At 47.2% G+C, this 23899-nt stretch overlaps 1 protein-coding gene across 2 annotated transcripts in view; it reads left to right on the top strand.

Annotated features, from left to right (window-relative positions):
• The first annotated feature begins 1826 nt into the window (after positions 1-1826).
• Positions 1827-23899, top strand: part of CBLN4 (cerebellin 4 precursor) — a 61750-nt gene continuing 39677 nt past the window's right edge. The window contains exons 1-3 of one of the 2 annotated variants that reach the window (XM_077873632.1): positions 1827-3089; positions 6113-6229; positions 7885-8020. In XM_077873632.1, the coding sequence (XP_077729758.1) occupies positions 2799-3089; positions 6113-6229; positions 7885-8020 (544 nt within the window). In that variant the 5' untranslated portion in view covers positions 1827-2798. Of the gene's footprint in view, positions 3090-6112; positions 6230-7884; positions 9216-23899 lie in introns of those variants that run through there. The other variant, XM_077873634.1, reaches the window with a different exon arrangement.

Raw genomic sequence — 23899 nt, 5'->3', positions numbered from 1 at the left:
TACCTAGGAGGCTTAGAATTTGAATTTTACTGAAAGAGATTCATTTATATACCAGCTTAATACTATTAGGTAGATGAAGGGTAATTCTGCTCTACCTGGAAGCATCCAGTCATTCCATAATCGATTATTGAGTCCTTAATCTGGTCTGTCTGCTAGATTTGGGGGCTGTGGCATAAATACTTTGGTGAGGAGAAGAGGAAGGGGGGGCAAAAGGTTACTTTAAATCTGAGTTCTTGCAGGAGGGAAGATTCCCAGAGAAGGAAAAGATGCAGAGAGCAGATTGGGGTTGGTGGGGAAGATAGCTTATGGGGTATTTACCAATTCAGTCACCAACAGAGTTACTCAGGGTGTGACATCAGTGCTTGGGGGAAATGGTGGCCGTCTTCAAAAGGCCTTTTGGGTTGTAGCTTAGATTGGTGACATTCAACATGATGACAAAGAGCACACAGCAGGAGCACCTGCCGGTCAGAACTGATACTGGCCCCAGTGGCAGCAGCATCTGGGGGCCCCACTGGCTCCAGGCATCGACTTTTTAGTTGCAGGATAATAGGGAAGCGGGAGCCAGGGAAATACCAAGCAGTGGAAGTATTCCCAATTATAACAACTGGAAGTGCCGTGTGTGGTGCTTATGGCTCAACATTCAGCCCTCCTGACGGACCTTCTGAGGGGAAGAGGCTGGAGATGCAGGTCTGGCTTCTGTAGGGGGGAGAGGCTTGGATCCATGTTAAGGAGGAAGGAATGAGGGGGAGCCGTCTATGTGGGGGACATTGTTCACCAGACATCCCTTTGATGAATGATTAGTCAAGAATGGCTGATGGGGGGGATCCCTGGGTGGCGCAGCTGTTTAGCGCCTGCCTTTGGCCCATGGCGCGATCCTGGAGACCCGGGATCGAATCCCACGTCGGGCTCCTGGTGCATGGAGCCTGCTTCTCCCTCTGCCTATGTCTCTGCCTCTCTCTCTCTCTCTCTCTCTCTCTGTGTGTGTGACTATCATAAATAAATAAAAATTAAAAAAAAAAAAAAAGAATGGCTGATGGGGAAGCTGTTTTGATGCAAGATGCGGTGCCCGTCCTTTGTCAGCTGGGAGTCTAAAAGGAATTTGGGAAGGGAGCGACCTGACCCCAAAGCATCACAGAACAGCACCTTACATAGTGGAGCCCTGACCTCACGGATAGGATAAGGGACTCGGCCAGGTTCACGCAGCCAAGCCCTTCCCTCCCGGAGGAAGCTAAATCTTGCCAATCAGAGGCCAGGATGGCAGTGGGGGGGCCCGGAGGGGAGGGTGGCGCACCGCGGGGGAGAAAGGCGCTGTGTTCTCAGCAGTGGAGTTGGCTTGCTTGCTTTTTCTTCTTCTTTTTTTTTAGGGCTATGGTTTCCGAGGACTTCTTCTCGCCGTGCTAACTCTGCCTCACTCTTTCTCTGGCCTGGCTCGGGGCGCAGTCGCGGTCGGGCTGGGAAGGCGCGCGCCCCCGCAGCCTCCGAGGCTCAGGGGCCCCGCGCGGAAGGCGTCAGGTCCGGCCCGAGGCTCCCCAGCTCGCCAGGCGCCGGGGCTCCCCGGGGCTCCTCGGGGCCGGCTCGGGACCCCCCAGGTCCCGGGCAGCGCGCCCCCCCACCCCCGCCCGGGCTCCACGGCCCCGCGCTCGGCTCGGGGGGCGCCGGGCGGCCGAGTCCCGCGCCGGGGAGGGGCGAGGAGAGCCGCGGCCCCTCCGCCCGCCCAGCCCGAGGAGGGGCGAGCAGGCGCGGAGCCGGGCGGGCGCGGGGCTGTGCGCGGGGCTGTGCGCGGGGCTGTGCGCGGGGCTGTGCGCGCGTCTCTCCGGGCGCACACTCTCCGCGCCGCGCGCTCCCCGGGCCGGGGAGGGGCGCTCGGACCCCGGCAGACAGCAGCCGCGGGCGCCCGCTGGCTCCGCTCGCGGGGCTCGCTCGCTCGCCTCCTTCTCCCCCTTTCCCGGGAGCCAGCGGGCCGAGCCCGAGCCCGAGGCCGAGGCCGAGGCGGCCGGACGCCGCGCCCCTATAAATAGCGCGCGTGTGCCCGCCTGGCGCCCTCCCGGCTGCGCGGGGACAAAGTTGTGCGCAGGGACTCGGGGCGCGCGGCGGCGGCGGGAGAGGACCCGGCGGCCCAGCCGCCCTGCGCGCTGGCTCGGATCCCGCGACTGGGGCTCTCCGCGCCCGGGACCCGGCTGGCCGCTGCCCCCTGCCCACGCCCGGGAGGCGCATCTCTGAAAGCGGGAGTCGCTAGAGCACAGCGCCGCGTCCTCCTCAGCCCGGGAGCCCCCTTCTGCCTCCCGGATCCGTCCCTGCCGCAAGCCCGACGCGACGCGCGCGGGACCGACATCCGCACCGCTCGGCACCCACCCGCCCGCCACTCCCGAGGCTTTCCTTTGGAGTCTCCTTTGTTTTCCCTGCTCCGCCGTCCACCTGCGGGTGCTTGGGTTTGGGGGTGAGAATCGGTCCCCACCTTCCTCTTGGAGGTGTGAACGCGAGGGGTTGGGGACTCTTAGATGTCCAGGAACAGGGGTGGCTGCAGGGGCCCCGGGCAGGGCTGATTCTGGGGCGGACGAGGTGGGGTAGGGGGTTCTGCATGAGCTCCCTAAGTAAAGGACAAAGGTAACAGAGCCAGCGAGGGAGCGCGAGCGAGACTGACTTCAGACCACAGCATCGGGGGAAGCGCGCGCGCCGCCGCTCCCGCAGCGCCGTCCTTCTGGCCGCGGGCCGCTGCCGAGCGCCGGGCCCCGGGGGGGGAGGAGGCGGGCGGCCGAGCAGAAGCGCCAGCCCCGCGGCGGCTGCCCACGCGGCTCACCATGGGCTCCGGGGCCCGGGCGCTGTCCGTGGTGCCGGCCGTGCTGCTGGCCCTCACCCTGCCCGCGCTGCCCGTCTGGGCGCAGAACGACACGGAGCCCATCGTGCTGGAGGGCAAGTGTCTGGTGGTGTGCGACTCGAACCCGGCCACGGACTCCAAGGGCTCGTCTTCCTCCCCTCTGGGCATCTCGGTCCGGGCGGCCAACTCCAAGGTCGCCTTCTCGGCGGTGCGGAGCACCAACCACGAGCCGTCCGAGATGAGCAACAAGACGCGCATCATTTACTTCGACCAGGTCAGCCCCTGAGGGATGCAGGGCACCGGGTGTGTGCATGGATGGTGGTGGTGGTGGTGGTGGTGGTGGTGGTGGTGTGTGCGCGCGCGGGTAGGGGGATGACCTCCCGGCCGCCCAGACCCAGGCTGCCCGCCCAGGCTAAGTTGGTCAGGCTAAGCGGGGGTATCATTTGGGCACTCGCCTTCCCAAATGCATCTGGGTCAGAAACTTCTGTCCCCCCCCTCCCGCCCCCCTTGCATTCCCTCCTGGCCTCCGGAGGAGGCTGCTGGGGCGCTGGGAGCGCAGAGCCGGCCACAAGAGCTCGGGACGAGTTTCACAGCAACAGGTCCACAGGAGCTGTCGGGAGTCTGGTCCCTGGACCTCGCCGGCCTGTTGGCCAGAGTTGCCCCCCCAAACCCCCCAACCCCACCCGAGGCCCCTCTGAAGGTGCCGCCGAGGCACTTCCCACGGTACCCTCGCGGTCTCGGGATAAATGATCTGTTTCCTCCAGGTTGAGGAGCTTCTCCCCAGACAGAGAGCTTTGGGGGTCCCCGTTCCGTGCAGAGCTGTGGCAGGTGGCCGCAGAGGGTGGGCAGCGGAGGCTGGGTCAGGTCTCGCCCACCTGTCTGCCGCCAGGATCCCCACACACGGTGCAGCCGAAAGCCTTTCTGTGGTACTTGCACAAAAGTTGTGGAGGGAGAGGACGGGCAGCTGCGAGGAGCTCCCGTTGGGAAGCGCTGGGGAGCCAGTGGCTCCTGGCCCCCTGCTCGGGTCCTTTCAGAGAATTGCAAATTACTGGGGAAAGACTGATTTTGGGGCTGCGGGTAGGGGGTGGGGAGGACCTGATGCAATCTGTGGCTTCTTTATAGCCACCTGGAGCTCTGGGGTTTGGTTGATGTGAAGCCCCAGGGGTATCCGCTTAGCTTTAGCAAGGAGTCTTCAAACCTGGAAACCCGACTCCGGGGTTGTAATTTCAGCCCTCACAGCACCCAGAGTCTTTTAAATTCCAAAGTCACTTGTGTAGTTCACCGTTGTATGTGAAGCCACATGTGTAGGAACACAGGTTAAGTGGTACTGCAGCGTGTGGCAGCGAAGGGATGAGGTGACATTTCCATTCCTTACTTAATTGTTCCTAAGTAATGCGCTCCCCGGCTGGCCAGACAGAGAATGCTTCTCTGGGGCTTACTATCTGAAAGCTATAATTTTTAAAGAATTAAGCAGCCCCTTTTGGGGTTTTGGTGCAGTATTTTCCGTCTTGATGGAAATAAAGTCTAGCACCACCCCTGGTTTGTGTTTTAATGCATTAATTAAATGTTGGACCCTTTTGGACATTGCAGTGTACAATGCATTCTTTTCCATGACCTTTCCGTCAATTAGAAGAGGAGAGGATTTGTTCTTCTCTTTGGGGAGCCACGCATCTTAGAGACCAGATGACACATTTAGTTTTATAAATCTCTCTGTGCCTGGATGCTCTAATTACAATGTAGAGTCAACATCCAGCCTTGTGTGTAGTCAACACTAATCAGACATTTCCATTATTGCTAATGAATTGTGCTACTTGTATCTGATTCGGGAAGCCCCCGCTAAGTACCTGAAATTATTTTCAATGTGCTTGAAAAAGATCTTTGTAACATCTCTGCTGGGGATTATTGCATAGTTAGTGATTGGTTGTTGAAGGATCATTGATCATCAGGTCAGAGAAAGAAATCTGAGGATTATTTGGAAGAAAGTGAAATCTCAGAATAAAATCATACACATACGTCTATTTTAAGTCGAGGGTTGAACCTGATACATCTACTCGACCCGTTACTATATTCTGGTGCATTGCTCAGAGGTGATAGTATGTTTTTAGGGAATTATGCAAAAGGCTTAGTACTGGCACGAATGTAGCATTTAGAAGAGAGAGTGGCAGATTGCCATCGATACAGTGGAAATGTATCCTTATAGAGACATCCGATTTTTTTTGAATGCCAGTTACAGATTTATTTCTTGGAGAGACATGAAATAAACCCCAGTTATCTTACAACTTCCCACCCCCAAACATTCCCACTCTCCTTCTCCTAGGGAGGGACTTACGTGACATTTGCAAATTGGGTTTAAGAGGTCCCTTATTGAAATTCAGAGTTAATTTCATAACCAGTAGAAACAGGCTGCACATCTTGGAATACAGAATGCATTGTTGCTTTCTTAGGAAACAGCGCCTTCTTCTACTTTTCATTGTTGACCCTTGAAGTTTAAATAAAGAGCGGGTGATTGATAAGAGGATAATGGATAACATTGGCAGGAACACAAGAAGGCAACTGATTCCATAGTCTGTCCTTATTTTGTGCTTCACTTTTTGGCAACCTGCAAAGGCTGAGTCACGGCCAAAATATTATAATTAAGGCCTAGACGGCCGAGGAATGAAAAAAGTGGCCATGGATCTTAGGAGAAGCTTGGCGGAGGCTCAGGGGAGGGCCAGGTATTCAGATCACTCTGTGCACTATTCAGTGTCATGGATTATGTCACAGGGTGGAGGGGGTGCCCAGGCCTCTGTGTGATGTGTCCAGGAATGACTGCAGAGAGCCCACGGATGCCGATTGGCTGTCTTGGAAACGTCATCTCTGGACATTGCAAAGGCTCGTAGAGGATGGGAATATAAATACAGGGCAGATGCCTTTTATCTGACTCTCCAGAAAAAAGCTAATATTTATAAGCCCTCCCATGTTACCTAGATGTTTCCAGAGCCATCAGGCCTTGCTGGAAATTGAAGCATGAATACAAAGTAGTTACTTTATTTTTTTTCCTATACCACTTAAAAGATAGAAAAACCTTCCATTCCACAAATCCAGTTTCCAAGTCCCTAAAGAGGAAAAGAGTAGAACTCAATGTTTTACTCTCTATGGTTTCTTAAGCTACTTGTGAAAGAAATAAAGAGAGAGAAAGAAAGAAAGAGAGAGAGAGAAAGAGACAGATGGAGGGAGAGGAGGAAGGAAGGAAACTTCTTTTACTTACAGAAGAGAATATTGTAATCACTTACTGTTATTTATTATTTTTATTTGTAGATCCTAGTAAACGTGGGTAATTTTTTCACCCTGGAGTCTGTCTTTGTAGCACCAAGAAAAGGCATTTACAGTTTCAGCTTTCATGTAATTAAAGTCTACCAGAGCCAAACAATCCAGGTATGTGTTTTGACCTGCTTCCTCTCTACCCCCAAACGGCAGTGTTTATTGGCAGTGGGTTATGTATTTAAGTGTTTATCCAAAGATGTGTTTTCATTATAAAAATAAACAGCCATCTTTACAGTTTAGTTTTAAAACACTTAATTTCCAATTTTCTTCTTTATTACATCCATTAAAGCCTATGACAAGAAACATATAGAAAAATAAACAGCTGTATGTATTACCTTAATAACAACCAACCATTTAAAAAACACGGCTAAGTAAATACTCAGTGGCACAAATCTCTTCATAAGATCTTGATCTCATTTAATGCACTTGCAAAAATTATTTGAACTTGTAAGGAAGAAACTTACCAGACTAGCAGAACTTTGCAAGTACGTGTTAAATAAAACAAATTTGCTATCATAGTTAAAAATTATGAGCATCAGTTAACCGTTAAAAACAAATCTGTGAAAGAAATACACTTTTTATGAAAGGGTGTTTCTCTGCGTATGCTTTAGTTTATCCTCAGTTACTCTGATGCTGGTGAATTCTTAGAGATTTCAGTCACACTGTTAGCAACGTATTTTGTGTTGTGCTTTCTCAGGTAATAGGCTTGACCTTCCACTCAAAGGCAAGTTCCTATAATATTCAAATATGCTAACACCCATTTACACTGAAGCATGTGTATGGAACTCTAGCATTCTTTTTATCTTATGCTCAGTGTCCGTGTCGTATATTATGGCCACGTGAATGGGGGATTACAAACCATCCTGCCACTTTTACAGCTCCTAGCAAATGGATAAATTGATCATCCTCAGATTTAATTTATCCAGTTCTTTTTTTTTAACATAAAAGGAATGAATATCTAGTAAAGAAATTTACTAGCATGCAAAAGCTGTCCCAGCTTTTCCCAGGCCCCAGTATTTAGAAATTTGTGTAATGTTTAACACAGTATAGTCAACATTGTGGTCAGGAGAAAAGTGGATACATTTTGAGTTTTTGTTAATAATTTTGAATGTATTAATGATTGGTTCTTTGCTAATTACCCGTCATCAAAGTCTTCACTAGTAGTGGTGATTATTATTTTTAATATACGTTAACAGGGAAAACAAAAAAAGAAATCACAACACCCCTCCCCGCCTCCACACACATTCCATAATTTCCAGTGATGTTCAGCACTATGCTTGCTGCAGCTGACTGGTAACCTGAAAAAGATATTGGTAGAGTCTTGCTGTATCCAGGTTCCTCAGGGCACTGGGCTGCTTTTTACTAATATATGGGGAACCTCGGCTTGCTTCATTACCAAAAGATTGCTATCGAATGTGAGAAGTAAATAAAACAGCAAACTTTATTTATGTGTTGAAAGGAGGCCAATTTTCGCAAGGCTAGGTTGTCCTCCATGGGCATTCTTTTGTAGGCATTTCAGGACATTTCTATGGGAGAAATTAAAAAAGAAACCAAACTAAACAACCTTATTCTAATAAAAAAAAAAAAGAAATCAATCCATTGGACCTACCAAGTGTAGCCACTGCAGTGGTCAGTGGACCTACTAAGTGCAGCTACCACAATTGGGATGAATTTGCCGAGCGTGAGATATCTTACCAGGTCTGTCATCTTGGACATGATCCTTTAGCCTTGGTAGATGTTTTCAGTGATTTTTTTTTCCCTCATAGGTTAACCTGATGTTAAATGGGAAGCCAGTAATATCTGCCTTTGCCGGGGACAAAGATGTTACTCGTGAAGCTGCCACTAATGGCGTGCTACTCTACCTGGATAAGGAGGATAAAGTTTACCTAAAACTGGAGAAAGGTAACTTGGTTGGAGGCTGGCAATATTCCACGTTCTCTGGCTTTCTGGTGTTTCCTCTATAGGATTCGATTCCTCCATGATGTTGATCCAGGGGAGGGGTGGCCTACCCCTGAGCTATTGGAAGATCATTTTCTCATCATCGGATTGATGTCTCTTATCGGTTCCTCATGGTGAATATGGATTCTCTTTAAGGATTCTAGCCTGTCCGAACCAATACACAGTCTCACAGATTATTTTTGTGTGTGTGTGCGTTTCAGTATACGTGGACGGGGACTCACGGCAGACATACCATGTACCTGTGCTCAAGTGTAACAGTTAAAAGCTGTCCGCAAAGTTTATTCTGAATTTAATTTCCTGGAATCACTGAATTCATTGCAGATGTGGAATTTTATTTATTTGTTTTTTAAAAGACTGGCAACCGGGTCTAAGAATTAGAAAACTCTCAAGTTCTGACTTCAATCAACGGTTAGTGCGATACTGCCAAAGAACTGTGTGCTGTGTTGATATATTGATTCTACTCGTTTTTATTCCTTTGGAATAAGTTTGTTTTGTTCTCTTACGGTAACTGGGGATTGTTTTTCAGTGACTGGCTTTGTGTCTTCTCTGCAAATAGGGTAATGAATGGCTCACCCGCAAATTTACCCTACGAGATCACCAACATGACTTCCCTTAACAAACAAGAATGCTTCATAGTTGTATTTTAATTATATATGTGAAAGAGTCATATTTTCCAAATTATATTTTCTAATAGGAAGAATAGATCATAAATCTGACAAGGAAAGGGTTGCTAACCTGAGTTCTAAGTGCTCAGCCCCCAAACCTCCACTAAACCACCCTCCTTCGTGGGAAATCCTATACTTTCTTGCTCAGCTTGAATTAACATGATTGAGAATAACCACTTTATTAAAAACCTAAGGGATTTTTTTCCCTTAGACATGACCACTTTATTAACAGGAGATGGGATGCCCTTGTTTTTAATTATACCTATTTTTCAAGCCCTCTGTTGTGTTTTAAAGTATCATCTGGTTTTGCCTTAATTCTTTAAAGTGTATATATTTATCTGTTTAGCTAATATTAAATCCAAATATCCCATATCTAAACTTAGTGCAATATCTTATTTTGTCTTTTGTACAGGTCATATGAATTCATAAAATTATTTATGTCTCTGTCATAGAATAAAGGTTAATATATGTTAGCTGAATTCTTTTGTCCTTTCGGTTCGGGAAATATGTATTCTATGCGGTTTATTTCCTCTTTTTTTTCACCAAACCTTCCTTCCTTCCCCCTTCTCATTTCTGTTTCCTGGAGTTTAAGAAAAGCTTTCTGAATCTGGGGGGAAAGTCCTCAGAATTGGCGTAGGAAGTTTTCTCTGTGTCTAATATGTTCAAATCCAGGAGCTGTCAGCCTGCCAAAAGAGAACCGATGGACTTTGTAGACTCTTCTTCCAGAAGGGACTTACTCTTGGGTAGTTCAGTTGAAAAAAATTGCTAAGATCTCATGGGGGTGCTCAGTGAATGAGTGAGGAGTGTGGAGACCACTATTTTCAATGTGAAGACTTGGGTGGGTGGGTGGGGGGGATGTTCTGTCACCTTCACAACACTAAAAGACAAATAGAAGATCACAGTTTTCTTTTGGGGAGGAACTATTATTATAAATGTCTCATCTGGAGCTTTGGCTCAGTTTTCTGGTCTGTTGTCAATTTCTGGTCTGTTGCCATTTTTGGGAGCCCCTTCTGTAGCTGGTGGCAGCAAGGAAGGTGTTAGATGACCCTGTAGGAGGAGACATGTAGGCAGGTCTTCCAGCGTGATTGTGATTAATCACCAAGTCAAAATATTCATTCATCACGGGAAGACTCTCCTCCTGCCCTGAGAAGAATTATCTGGAGAGGTTGGCATTGGATCCTCAATGTTTTGCTTGGCAAGTTATCCTCCAGCTGTCTTTCAGTCAGAAACTTTCCTCCTTTGTGATTGTGTAATGTGAGGAAACAGTATTGCACAGGGGACTTTCATCTAAATATGAGTGGCATCCTCTGCAAATATACCTTCCCGCTGGCTCTCTGTATTCAGGGTTTGTGTCTACACCTTGCTGCAGACCGGATTATACGTGAACAAACATACTATTAGTCATTGTTTTGGCAAAAAAAAAATGGCTCAAAGGTATTGGAATCATTACTAGGCACCTATGATGGGACGGAGAAAGTGGGGTGCTTAACAAAACAGACCAGTGTAGAAGTGTTTTATATAAACATGCTTGTGGCCATCCTTTGGGGCTTGCCCTTATTTTTCTTAATCTTTCTGAATATAAAAGAATGCTGGCCAAGGGCTCTACTGTCTTTCCTGAGCTCCAGTGTATGTATTTTGGAAGGCAAAATTTATTCAAAACCTCGCAGAAAAATTCAATATGAAAAGGCACTTAAGCTGTGGTTATGAAATGTGGGACCTGCAACAGGGAGGAATGCCAGGGGAGAGGTGAGACATCTCATTAATGAGGTCAGATGAAAGCCTCAGGTTCTTATCTCGAACTGGGTCTAGGAAGGAGGAGCTACACAGACACAGTGGCTGGAAAGGTAAGGTCGCAGTGAGGGAACAGAAGGGACAGAATGATTTAGTCAGGGGAGTGTGGATTTGGGACAGACCTAGGATGGAACCTTCACTTACCCTCCGTGACCTCGGGCAGGTTTCCTCACCTCTCTGAGCTTTAGTTATTTCATCTGTAAACAAGAAATTGTCGTGAGAAGTCAGTAAGACGCGTGACGTGCCCGGTACTCTGTAAGGAAGCTTGGCTAAGGGTTGACTGTTATTGCCAACACCTGAAGCCCTAACACAGCAAGGAAGCAAGTAGGGCAGAAGGAGGATGTTAAGACTGGCATGACAAAGGGTCAAAAATGGAATTTGAGTGGGACAGGTTGAAGAGCAGGAGGCTGTGGTATCAGAAGTGCTTCCAGAAATGGAGCCAGATGCTCCCTGTGTATTCTATGACTTGGAAATAGTGTTCAGAAATTGCTCGATCCACAAAAATGCTAATTCCACAGAGTATCTGCATTGGCCCTGTCCACATTCATCAATGCCAGAACCATCCCTTCCTAGATGTTCTCTATCTCCTTTGACTGTTCCTTGATCTATTGATCGACAAATGCAAGCAATTGTCCGTAGCAAGCATTTTCCCCTCACAGAATCCCCAGAAAAACAAAACTGAAGGAAATGAAGAGCTTGTGCGTAGGATCTCCCAGCTTCCAACTGCTTTTGAGGTGCTTCCCGTGACCCCAGATTCTTTTAGAATATTATCCAATTAAAAAAAATTTTTTTAAAAATTAAGTCTGTTTTTAAAATTAAGTCCCTTTCTTTTTGGTTTCTGGAGATCTATAGCTGCATGTCTTCTTTTGGCCTCTACTTTTTAGCAAATGCCTGCTTTAAATCCTGAAATAAATATCTTCGGCTAACATTGGTGAAATTCTCCTAACGTGTCACACGCTTTATTAAAGTGCCGAGTTTATACTAGTAGTGACATCTGACCTTTCCAGACCTGCCTAAACATCAGACACAGTTAGAATCTCTGCCAGGAGCCACAGAGCTCTACATGTGTGGTTCCAGCTCACCTTCTGGCTGAGGGTACTAGGTTTTTATCAGTCCCCCTTTACTATTTAAACCACCTACCCCCAGAACAATGGTAATCCACTGGTTATAGTAAGGTCCCCAGGCTGACTGACCTAATGACCACAGAGAAGCGATGAGCAGAGGAAGGTGACAGCTTATGATAGTGGTTCACGTTCAGAGCAGTGGAGCTACAATGGAATTCTTGTTAGGTGGTTCCCTTTGGTAGCGAGAGGGTGGGACTTGAGAAGTTGGTTTCCAAATAGGTTACTCTGTCCCCTCTTTTGCAGATTTGCCTTTAATATGGGTTTCAAATGCTTTAGAATAAAAAAAAATGCAATTATTTTGTGCATTGCATAAAAGGGTGCCCCCCTCCACCATCCCCACCCTCCCCCACCCCGCCCTGCTGACCTTTCTACAGAAAACAACACTTTTGTGAATTTGATCCCGAAGTTCTTTTATGTCCGCTCCTCAAACTAATGTGCATAAGAATCTTGACAAAAATGTGGATTCCAATATAGTAGGTCTGGGGTGGGATCTGAAACTCACCTTTCCAAAATGCTCCCAGAGGATGCTGATGGTCCTGGCCTGGGTACCACACGCTGAATGATGAGACAGTCTGTGCTGTTTGTTAAAGGCTTGTTACTCAAAGTGTGGGCTGACCAGTAGCGTCCACATCACCTGGGGGCTTGTTAGAAACCCCAGGTAGGGTTTAGACCCACCCTCGACCTACTGCATGGTTAATCTGCATTTTTAAAAAGGTCTTTTTGCCCTGCCCCATGGATTTTAGGCACAGGAGAGTTTAAGAAGCCCTGTCTTTAAGTAAAACCCAAGACTAACAGCATCAGACTCCCGTGCACTGGGCTTCAGGCGGCTGCAATTTAACAAAGTCCCCAGTGATTCTTTTAAGCTCAATCCATCCAGGTGCAGGGCATTTCTTTGCAGTGACCCACAAGTACAAATGCTCCTGTTAGCCTCCCTATTTATAAGGCAGCTGGCTGAAGGCAATTCGCCCAAAGCTCTCAGGCCGGTGAATATGGGACTTTTATTTTGTGCCGGAAAAAAGGCTCCAAGGAACGCTGTCAGTTTGTGCAGAGGAAGGACTCCAGGAAGACTTTACCTGGAGCAAGAGGTGGGAGACACTTGCATGAAAATGAAGGTAAGTCCCCCACAGAAAGTGGCTGTCTGGTGAAGAGAGAAAACCCTTGGCGACATTCCTCATTTTACCAGCCTTTGTTCTGAAATAAAGGTGTAGGTACATCGAGTTTTTTCTTTGTAATTGAGGTGATCCTTCTCCAGGGATTGCAGTGCCTCTAAGCACAGGTGGTGTTTGGCTTCAGAAGATACTGCCCCATTGAGTAAAGGGTGTGTGTGTGTGTGTGTGTGTGTGTGTGTGTGTGAGAGAGAGAGAGAGAGAGAGAGAGACAGAGAAAGAGAGCATGTGCTTAGAAGAACCAATGACGACAGCAGCTTCTAGTAGGTCATTTGGTACATTTAAGATTCATCCAAGGGCAGAAGTCTTTCTTAACCATTTTTAGGACCAATAGGTGATATGTACAATGAGAAACACATTGTGCGGAGCTAAGAAGCCTTTATTTCCCCCTGGTTACCTTGAGAACATAAATGTTGACCCTCTGACTTTCCAGGAAACCCTAGAGGCCTTCGGTCTGGCTGTTCCTGGAGAAGTTGAGGGACTCGCCAAGAACTGCTCTGTGCTCACAGTGTGGGGGTGGAGAGAAGCTGCTGTTGGTTATTATTCATTTATGTCGCCAGTCATGTGTCAGCTTCGATGTCAAGATACAAACCGTAGGAGGAAGCAAACGTAGGGACGTTAATGCAGGCCGAGAGGCTATTTTCACGTTATGATGTGGCTTAAAAGGACCTTTCCACCCAGTGGCTTTCAGAGCGTTCCAGAGGGAAGGGACGTGGAAAAGTGGGAGCAGGGCCGGGCCCATTTCGGGGAACCCGGGGCTCTGTGCATGCAGCACGGCCGAAGGTCACTAAACTGGAAGCGAGTTCTGGTGGGTCTGGAGATGGCTGGCCCAGGACAGGGGACAGGACTGTACCCAGTGGTTAGGGCATCAGTGCACGGGAATTTGCGCTGATGCCCTGCACCTGGGACAGGGAACGTGCCAAATGCTCCCTCCCCAGATGCTTAGGTCAGAAAACCTCTCTAGGCCCCGAGAAACACAGCAAGGGCCACCCGAAGCCCACTGTTCTGACCCGTGATCCTGCTGGACCGAGGCCGCCGGCCAGTCTGCACGAGCCTGCGCTTGGGATGCGCTCAGGGCCTCGATCCCTTCCTGCGTTTACACAAGTGGATCCAACCGCCTTTGCGAGTCGCGTGGGGCTGCTTTCCTTCCAAGTTCCTTAGCTACTTAGAAATAAGCAGTCATGAGTGTTCCTTCTAAAATAGCTTGGCTTTTACTTGGAGTGTTAGCATTTTTAACACCGCAGTGGGAAAAGCGTCATGCCCTCCTCCCCCCACCCGTGTCAAAAATAGAGCAACTACTAGCATTAGAAGCACCCGATGCACAAGGTTAAACACAAATTCAGCCAAAAAAGTAGGAAAAATGGTAAAATTTCATTGATACGGACACGAAGGAGAGCTGAATGAGAGGGAATAAAACTGATTCTGCTTTGTGTTCAAGTTTTGTTTTCTTCCTCCTTTTCTCTCCGAGTGCTGAGGTCAGGTACCTGGGCAGGTAAAAGGATGCTGGCTCGCCAGCGCGGATTTCTGCGGCTCTTCATTAGGGCGACACTGTGAACCGGGGCTCAGAGGCTCTGCTAGATTTTGCCCTTCCGTCTCTTGGCTAGCCTGATTGGAAGGAGAAATGCTGCCGAAGGAGTCTGGTAACTTCTCTCCAGGGAGAGGAACGCCCCACATTTCAGTAATTCAAGGAAGCTGTTTCTGAGCTTGGAAGGAAGCCACGTCCAGCTCTCTGCCCGAGGACAGCTGCTCGGAACGGAGGCTTCGAGATTTAAGAGCAGCACCAGAGGCACCTGGGGCTGGTCCCCAGGGAGAGAAGACGTCACCCCTTGTCCCCTCTCACAAAAAGATAAGACAATATTTTATAAGTATCTGTAAAGGGAACGATGGAGCCCAAAAGCCACTTAAAAAAAAAGTCCTATTTTGCAAGATTTTCTTTTCTTTGACTTGGCTTGGTAGTTAAAGATTAAAGGAAAAAAACATCCAGTCCTCCTTTACTGCCAGAGATTGGCGCAATGTCAGGAGTTGAAGTTGGCAAGAATCACAAAGTCATCGGTGACTTTCTGAGCGTTTGAGACCCAGTCCGTTAGGAAGGAAATAAGGCAAGAACCTTCTCTTGGAGTGTGGATGCTCCCATTTTTTTTTTTCCTGACTAAACGATTAATTGCACACTTATTGTGACCTACTGGGCGCCCCAAGTACTGTGAACTCAGAATCTGCTCTTTGATCTTTCCTACAAGTTCCAGACCTCTTTGCAAATGCTTCTGCACTTTCACGGGTGGAAATTCTGCAATCTGGAAAGCAGAGTGCGATGTTAGTTTCCATAAATGCTAATGATGTGTGTTTTGAAACAACAGCCTGATCTGGGGCCTTTTCACTGCTTTCACCATAATTTCTTTTCAGAGCCATTTAAGCCTTGCTTAAAATGGAGAATGATACAGGGGTGTAGGGGTTGTACCCTGCACTATCTCAGGTGTGTGCCACTTCTAGACATCATAGAACTGCTTTTGCATTACTATGGTTTTCAAGGTAGTAGACTGTCCTGTTCTAACAAAATAAGCATATGGCCACGGTCTTCTGACCGATGAAAGTATCTTTAGGGAGAAGGCCCTTTTCTGAATTTGCACGGAAGTACCTCAGAGGCTAGTGGTAGCCTGGAGAGAAGCGGCTTGCTTTCCTAAATCCTGCCCATTAGACCTTATTTCTGCAGAATGTCGGTGGTTATGAGAAGTCAGGACGTCAGGCCTGTAGACCACTGCGTCTGCGTTGGATGACGCGGTACCCATCCAGGCTTACCTAGTCAGTTAGGAGCTAAGGTCTCTGGTCCGACGCAGTCCACGGCAAGTCCCTCGTGACACTTAGAGCTGGAAGATGAAGGGGGCTCTCTCCATGAGAGCCAGCCTCCCTCTTATGAGCCAATAAACACCGCTTCCTTGAAAGTGTAGCAGGTTAAATATGAACCCATAAATTTAGGTTTGCAAGGGAAACAAAAATCTTCAAAAATCTTCTATAACTCAGTTTTCTTTCTGCCTTTAAGACCTGCCTCCAGATTTAGACTAATTGGCCAAAAAGTTTCTGTTTTTCTTGCATTGACCATGGATTTGGGCAATAGTTTGGAGCCCTATGGATTGTGGGTGGGGAGAGACCTTCTTGGTCAGAGGGGCAGGTAGATTATGGACCAATGCCTTTACATCGGTTTCCTGCCACCTATTTCTCTTGAGAAGCTGAGTAAACAGCGAGCTACCTTCTTGAACGGTGTAGGAGGGAAAGAGAAGTGTGTTCACCTTGTTCAAATACTCTCCCAGCACTGGCACGTGCCCAGCCCGGGGAGCTAGGTTGGGAGTACGGGTGGGTGCACGTCTGTGCACCCATCTCTCTGACTTCTGACCCCCTTCTGGGCTTTGGGACTCGCCACTGTGCTTCGTTCTTGGAAGCATCGCTTCTTAACTGCTGGAGTCTGAGCTCACAGACCAGAAATGATGAAATGTTAGTCACTGTGGAGAGCTCTCCTCTCACACACTGTTCCTGCGGTGCAACTAAAAGGCTTTCCCTCGGGGCCCCTGGGCGGCTCCGTGGTTGGGCATCTGTCTTTGGCTCAGGTCATGATCCTGGGGTCCTGGGATGGAGCCCCATGTTGGGCTCCCCACAGGGAGCCTGCATCTCCCTCTCCCTTTTTTCCTCCCCCCTGCTTGTGTGTTCTCTCTCTCTCTCTCTCTCAAATAAATAAATAAATCTTAAAAAAAAGAAAAAGGGCTTTCACTCGTGATTCCAGGGGAACATAACTTCTAGAAGAATCTGGCTCATGCTGGGTTAGAGGGAATCTGCTTCTTTACCTCCCTTGATAAGTGGTTGGTCTTCTGTTTCTTCTGTTGCTGATAAAACTGGCGAGTGCTAGGGACGTTCTCTGGGACCTGCCTCCAGCATGTTCACAGGGAATTCTTCTTCCTGTGGCTTTGCAGGTCCTTGGAAAGGGGGGTGCAGTAACCTTGGGCAAGCGACCAGTCCTATCTGCCTTGCTTACATAAGAGGGTTAGAATGCCTTTCAGTTGTTTTTGAGCTGAGCCATAAGACCCCCCTGGAAGGCTTGATGGATAAGCACTGGGTGTTATACTATATGTTGGCAAATGGAACTTCAGTAAAATAAATAAATAAATAAATAAAATAAAAAATAAAAAAATAGATACGGATCCAGAGGGGAAAAAATCATTAAACACTTTTACACATTAAATACATTTAATGATTTACTTAAAAAAAAATCTTGTAGGGTCTTCCCTCATCCTCTAAAGGTCTGATTCAGTAAGCCTGGGGTGGCGCCCTGGAAATCTGCATTTTTTTTTTTTAAACCAACACCATAGGGGATTCTGATGCCAGTCGTTTCTGTACTACCTTTTGAGTAGTTAAATGAAAATACATCCTGGGATTTTACAAACCATGAAGTGCCACGCTAATGTGAAAGTTGTTCTTGATACTGTGATGTGGAACGTCCAACAAGTCCAACAAATCCTTACTCAGTCTTTTCGATGCAGCCAAGTTTACACCACCCGGAGGAGTCTCAGAGTGTGAAGCTGCTTTTGAAATTCCCGACCTAAAGAGTCGGCTCTCAATGGTTTTTATGGCTGTTTATTTTTCCCTCATGTTTTCTGCATGATCCGATTGATGCACATTTGCTTAAAAAGCTGCAGGCGATGATGCTGCACGTGTGGGATAAAATCAGAAAGCTCATTCTAGGTAGGTCTCTCTGCTGACTCCACGGGCCTCTCCGACTTACTGGGGTCCGTGGGTCGGGGTGGGGTTGGAGCCTACAGATCCGTCCTGTTTTCCAGGTCCTCCAGTTAGATTTCGGAGATGCTCCAGAGTGAATTTCAAACATTGCCATCCTGTGGCCCCAAAGGAGACTTGAACCCATCTCTTTACTTAAAAATCATAAAAAGGTCTCCAAACTATAGGCCGGACTCATCACAAACTTGCCTCGGTGCCGATGGAGTTGTGAAATGTGGGCGACAGGGTGCCGGGGTGGTGCTGCAGCCTGGGGACCGCAGCAAGGCGTCCTTCTCCCCGAGCCCCTGGGGGCGAACAGGTGCAAGAGAGGGGTAGCTTGTTAGTGGTTCCCCACCTCCAGCCCCGGGGAACAGGCTGAAGGGAGGCCCCGAGAGTGCCCCAACCTCTTGGCTTCCTATGCACTGGGAACTCTTGTTGAGTAAGTATGAGCCTTAAATTGCTGGGCCGAGAGCCAGGATGGTCACCCTGGGCTGCCAGTGATGGGTGCTGGTGGTTCAGCAGACTTCTCCTCATGGTGAGCTCAGTGTTTGGGGGCTCCTCCTGGGGGGTTCTGGAGACACCTTGCGGGCACCAGGCAAACCTCTGGATGAGCAGAGTCCTGCTCCCTCCTGGGGTGACTGTCCTACTACTGCTGCCTGTGTGCCGCCGTGTGCTGTGCGAGGCCGTGGCTGAGGAATCCAGGGGCTGGGAGAACCCAGACAAGCACTGAGGACAACCAAGCCCAGCAACTCCTGCAGCACTTGCTCGTCACAAAGGGAGCCCCTGCTCATGGCAGGGAATTGCAGGTGATTCCAAGAAACAATATTTCTAGACCCAGTCTTACCACCCAGGGCTGATGAAGATCAGACCCCAAAATTGGGGCCCTACCATTTCAGCTCTGTAACTTTCTTATTCTCTTAATATGTCATTAATTTCTTTTTAGTATAATGTTGAAATTTTTTTTGTTATATTGAAGCAATAAAGACTTACAAAAGCTGGACATACAGTGCGGAATTCTTTTTTTTTTCCTCCTGGGTCATTCGAGGTTGTGTCTCCCTCACTTCTAAATACTTCAGTATGTATTTCTTACAAATAAGGAAATTCTTCAATTTGGCTACTATATAACCATAAAAATCAGGGCATTAATAATGATGCGTTACTACCATCCTCAGATTCTGTCCAAGTTTCACCAGTTGTCTCAATGATGTCCTTTATAGCAGAAGTTTCCAGGCCAAAACCCTGTATTGCACTCTGCTGCCGTGTCTCTTCAGATGCTGTTACTCCAGGATATCTGGATGTAGCTGACTCTTGTGACCTGCCCACTTTCTTTTTTTTTTAATATTCTATTTATTTATTCATGAGATAGAGGCGGAGAAGCAGGCTCCCTTCAGGGAGCCTAATGCAGGACTCGATCCTGGGACCCCAGGATCATGCCCCAGGCTGAAGGCGGCGCTAAACCACTGGGCCACCCAGGGATCCACCACTTTTTTTTTTTTAAGGTAGGCTCCACACCCCACCCAGGGCTTGAACTCAGGATCCTGAGATCAAGACCTGAGCTGAGCTTATGGATGCTTAACCACCCGAGTTACCAGTTGCCCCTACAACCTGCCCACTTTTGAGGTCAATGGGCCAATGCATAGTTTTGTTGCATGTCCTATATTTGGGGTTTGTCTGATGCCTCCTCATGACTGGATTCAGGTTACACATCTTCACCAGGGTTATTGCAGAAGTGACACCACCCTGCATGCTAGCAGGTAGCATGCAATTTAACTTTGTCTCATTATTGATAAAGTTCCTTCTGATAGTCAGATTATGGTGGCATCTACCAGGCTTGTCCATTGTAGTCACTCTTTTCCCCTTTGGAATTAAGAGAGATTTGATGGAGAGGAGCCTTGAGACCTTGTAAACATCCCATTTATCACCGAACTCTCAGTCTATACTTATATGAACTCCTGGCTTCCTACTTTATTCATTGAGTTGTAATCCATTACTTTCATTATTTGCTTAAATGCTCAAATTGTCCTCAGTTTGGTCAGAGGGAGCTCCTTCAATTTGGTTTCAGATTAAAAAAAAAATCTGTGTCTATCATTCTTTGAGCACATTCTTGCACAAAAAGATGTTCCAGATTCTTGTACTTTCTCTTCCAAAGCAAAGGAAACAGCCCTTCCTCCAAGGCTCTGGCTCCTTTTAGTGGGTATTGGTACTTAGAAGCCAAGATCTGGAAATGAGGTGTGCTCACTGCTGGTGCTTCTGCTCCTACATATTCACAGTGGACATGCTAGGGAATAATTATATAAACACACACAAACATAAATCTGTCTCTATATTCATCAACCATCCATTCATTTATCTGTCAAAGCTGAGTTTTTCCTGATAATCTCCAATTCCAGTCTAACAGCACAGGTTTCATTTTCATTTTGAAGTTTGAGTTTCCACAGTTAAACCTCACTTCTCTGAAAGTGAAAAACCAGGCTTAGATGGTTCTTTATGTACTTGCAGATCCATCCCTCATATGTAACCAATCTCTGTGTTCTACCATTCCCTGTCCTGCATGGATGCTCTCCTTACCTCATTTAGGATCCAACATCTGCCTCACCTCCTCACACCCATGAGGAATCCTTCCTCACCTCACCTGCACTCCACACCTAGCACAGGGTCGCTTCCCCTGTGTGAATTCTCTCCTCATCCACTTGGGCTTTCAACATCTCCAGGCAGGTCACCCATTCATGTGGATGCATTTTGCACCCTGCTTGGGCATCAGTGATGCATTGCATACATTCACCTACAACTTATCTTGTATATATGCTTTGTAACACTTTTGTTATATGGTTTATTTGCGGACTTTTCTCTTTTGCCTGTATCCCTCTTTTGAATGTAACTACCATCATTGAGTGACTGTTGCTTTTGCCATTGCACATCTTGACATAGTTGGTAGTCAGTAGTTATCCACCGATTGACAACATGCTAAAGGTATCTGTCTACTTTCCTGGGGTCCTGTTCTAATCATCAGGTAGCTTTTAAGATTGTTGGCCATTTAGTCTTTGCAGTAGATTTCTTCCTTGTGGTGATCATTCTTGCTGCCCACAAAATATTTCTGGTTCTTCTCCCTTCCTGGCACACGAATCGGTCATATGATAAGCATATGGCTAAGTGATATGCCAATGAAATGAGAGGAGAAGTGATGTGTATCCTCATGATGACGCTTTCAAAACCTGTGTATAGTTTGCTTTGTCTCCATCTCTTTCTTCTGGTGACTATGGAGGAACATGTTGAACCATCTTTATGAGTCCAGGACCTCAGTCATAATAAACACACTCCCTCTGCTGATATGTGTTGGGCATGTAGTGTGAGCCACAAATAAACACCTGATGTGTAATTGTTCGAGATTCATATTTTGTTGTTGCTGTTGCATGCCCTCGACTATCTCAATGAAGCATTGTTTAAATAAAATAAAAAATGACATTTTACTTCATAATAACACTTTCTGCTTGCAAGAAACAGTTTGCAAATGAGCAGAACAGAATTCGGACTATGACCTTTGCAGGAGAGAAAAGCAAAGGAGCAAGTGTGAACTGACCCTCAGTTTTCTCTAGACATGAAAAACATTTCAACTAGTGGTGCCATAAAACTGTACAAAATATACACTAGAGATGCGTTCAGTACAGGCAGGTGATGGGCTGGATGACCTGCCAAGCCTCTCATTTCCTCCTCTAATTTCTGTGATTATCAAAATGATGAAGTACAGCCAGTTCATTAAAATCCCTTTTTGAAGGCTGACCTGAGGCTCCCTACGCATCTCTGTTTCTATGATGTATTTAAGGGATAATGCCTAAATTATCCTTCATGTGACCTGGCTCAGAGACCACATGGTCATGCCTCACACAATTGCCCATTTGGCCAACTCTAGTTTGAATCTTCTTAAGTTTATTTATTCACTTATTTACATAACTGATGTTTAAAGGGCCTGGAGAGGGGGACAGGGGAATGTGGATAGGCCCGTCTGATGGTAGAAATGCTCCGCTTAGGTGTGGGGGCAAGAAAGTTGCAGTTGAATGAGAAACTGCTCCAGGACTACTCCTCTGGAAACTGGGTGATTCTGTCATTTTCATCCTTTGAGTGTTGTGCCTTTTCTCCAAAATGAAAGATTCCCACTTCCTAACCAATAGAGTCCCACTTCCTAACCAATAGGGTCAGAACCCAAGGCTCTCTTCCCTTCCTCAAGCTTTCTCATCCCACACTAAGGTAAACTCAGACAGCAGGGCTAGGTCTTCACACTTCCCATATGCTCAAGTAGCTGTGGACACGTGGCCATGAATAAAACAGTGCTTCTCACCTTCGTTGTGGTCTTCTCAGCAGTTCATCTCCTACCCTGTCAGTCTAGAGGAGAGGCTGAGACTCCATGTTACGATAAAATCTGCTAACTGACTCTGATGCCCTCAGACCACATTTTGAGTACAAGGAATGAGAGGAGATAGTTTCTGCTCTGGTGGAGTTCGCCATCTTGAGGAAGACAAAGGAAGGCCAGAAAATAGAGACAGAACCATACATGTGGAAACAGACATGGAAGGAGACACGACACTGGGCATGTTTATACACTATCCTGAGGAGTCAGGTTTTCAGCTGGGTCTGTAACGGTGATGCCACAGCTGGGGTTCTCAGGAAGTGGAGGCTGAGAACAGAGTAGGGTGCAGAAGATCCTCAGGAGAGATCAACACATGGAAAAGAAGGGAGAGGAAGCAGGGATGAGCAGAAGGAGAAGTCAAACTTAAGAGCAGGCCAACAAAGCTTCGGGTATACAGGGAGGAGCATTGGAGCAAATACTGCCCATCAGAGTCCTGCACTGGGCCGTATGGCCAGGCCTCTTTCTGCAGCCAAGGCAGGACCCAAGGGGTTGACAATGGAAGTCTGTTGCCTCTGTGTCCCCTGAAGCAAATCCTTCCTGGAAGGAAGGGTCTGAATGCTGCATTTCTGTATCCACATGGTGGCTTCTGAAGAGCTTGGGCAGAGCTTCTCTCTTATTATTAGAAATTGAAATATTTAGGGACTGGCTTTGTATGACTGTTTTGGAGCTGATCACTGTGGTGATTGATAAATGAATTTCCAGAGCAGGGTTTTCCCACAAGACATGGCTGCTCAAAACCTTAGTCATGCAGATCTATTGAAGGATGAAGGCCTCCACTTATTTGTAGGAAGCAGAGGAGTGACCCAGGCTGGTGGGACATTTGGAGGTGAGGGCTCACCTATGGTGGTCAATCTGGTGGCGGGGGCAGTGGCCATTGTCACGGATGCAGTGTGAAGCTAGCAGCTTAAATAAAATCCAGAAAAATAAGGTTGTGCAGCTTAATAAGGACTAGCAGCTTAAATAAAATCCAGAAAAATAAGGTTGTGCAGCTTAATAAGGACTATCAGCTTAAATAAAATCCAGAAAAATAAGGTTGTGCGTAAGGCATTTATAGAATGATAACCCAGAGATGATCCATCTTGTTTGTTTAGGGTTTCTTAGAATTTCAGGAAGGTGGTATAGGCCTGGTATATAGTTTCAAATGACTCATTTCATGGGGCTCAACTTCCATGTGTCTGTGGTTCAGAATCACCAATAGTGGCTTAAAACAACACACATTTTATGTGACACTTTCTGCAGGTCAGGAGTCTGAGCACAGCTTCGCTAGGTGCCTCTGGCTCTGAGTATCTCAGAAGGCTGCATACAGATGTCACCTGAGTCCATAGTCATATCTAGAGGCTTCACTGTGGAAGAACCCGTGTCTGAACCCATATGATTGTTGGAAGGATTCCTTTCCTTCAGGGCTAGTGGATTAAAAGACTCCATTCCTTACTGGTTGTTGGTTGAAAGCTGCCTTCCCTTCTTTGCCACGGGGGCCTTGCATCTGACAGCTTCATCAAAGTGTACAATCTGAGATGTAGTAGAGAGACTGTCCAGAAGATGAGAGTCACATGTTTTACAATCTGATCTCAGAAGTGACATCCCATCATTTCTGCCACATTCGATTCAAGGTGAATGTAATAAAAGCACATGATTGATCCAGCCCTCCCTCAAAAGATGGGATTATATGAGAGAATACCAGTGGGTGTGGATTCTTGGGAGATACTCATAAAAAAAATAATTGATTCAGAAGGAAAACAAACTGATAAAGATAAGCAGAGATTTTAGGAAACTCTACATCCAAGGTACATCATCAAAAGGGAATTCTGATGGACTCAACAGTGGTGGTAACTGACATAATAAAGCTGGTCCTCAGGGTTAACTGCAATTGAGACTCCAGGGCAATAAAGGTAATCAAGAGCATCCTTACACTTTGGGGG

This window comes from Canis aureus, chromosome 26, assembly GCF_053574225.1.
Source record: "Canis aureus isolate CA01 chromosome 26, VMU_Caureus_v.1.0, whole genome shotgun sequence".
Lineage (NCBI taxonomy): Eukaryota > Metazoa > Chordata > Mammalia > Carnivora > Canidae > Canis > Canis aureus.
This window is presented reverse-complemented; position numbering and strand designations above follow the sequence as displayed.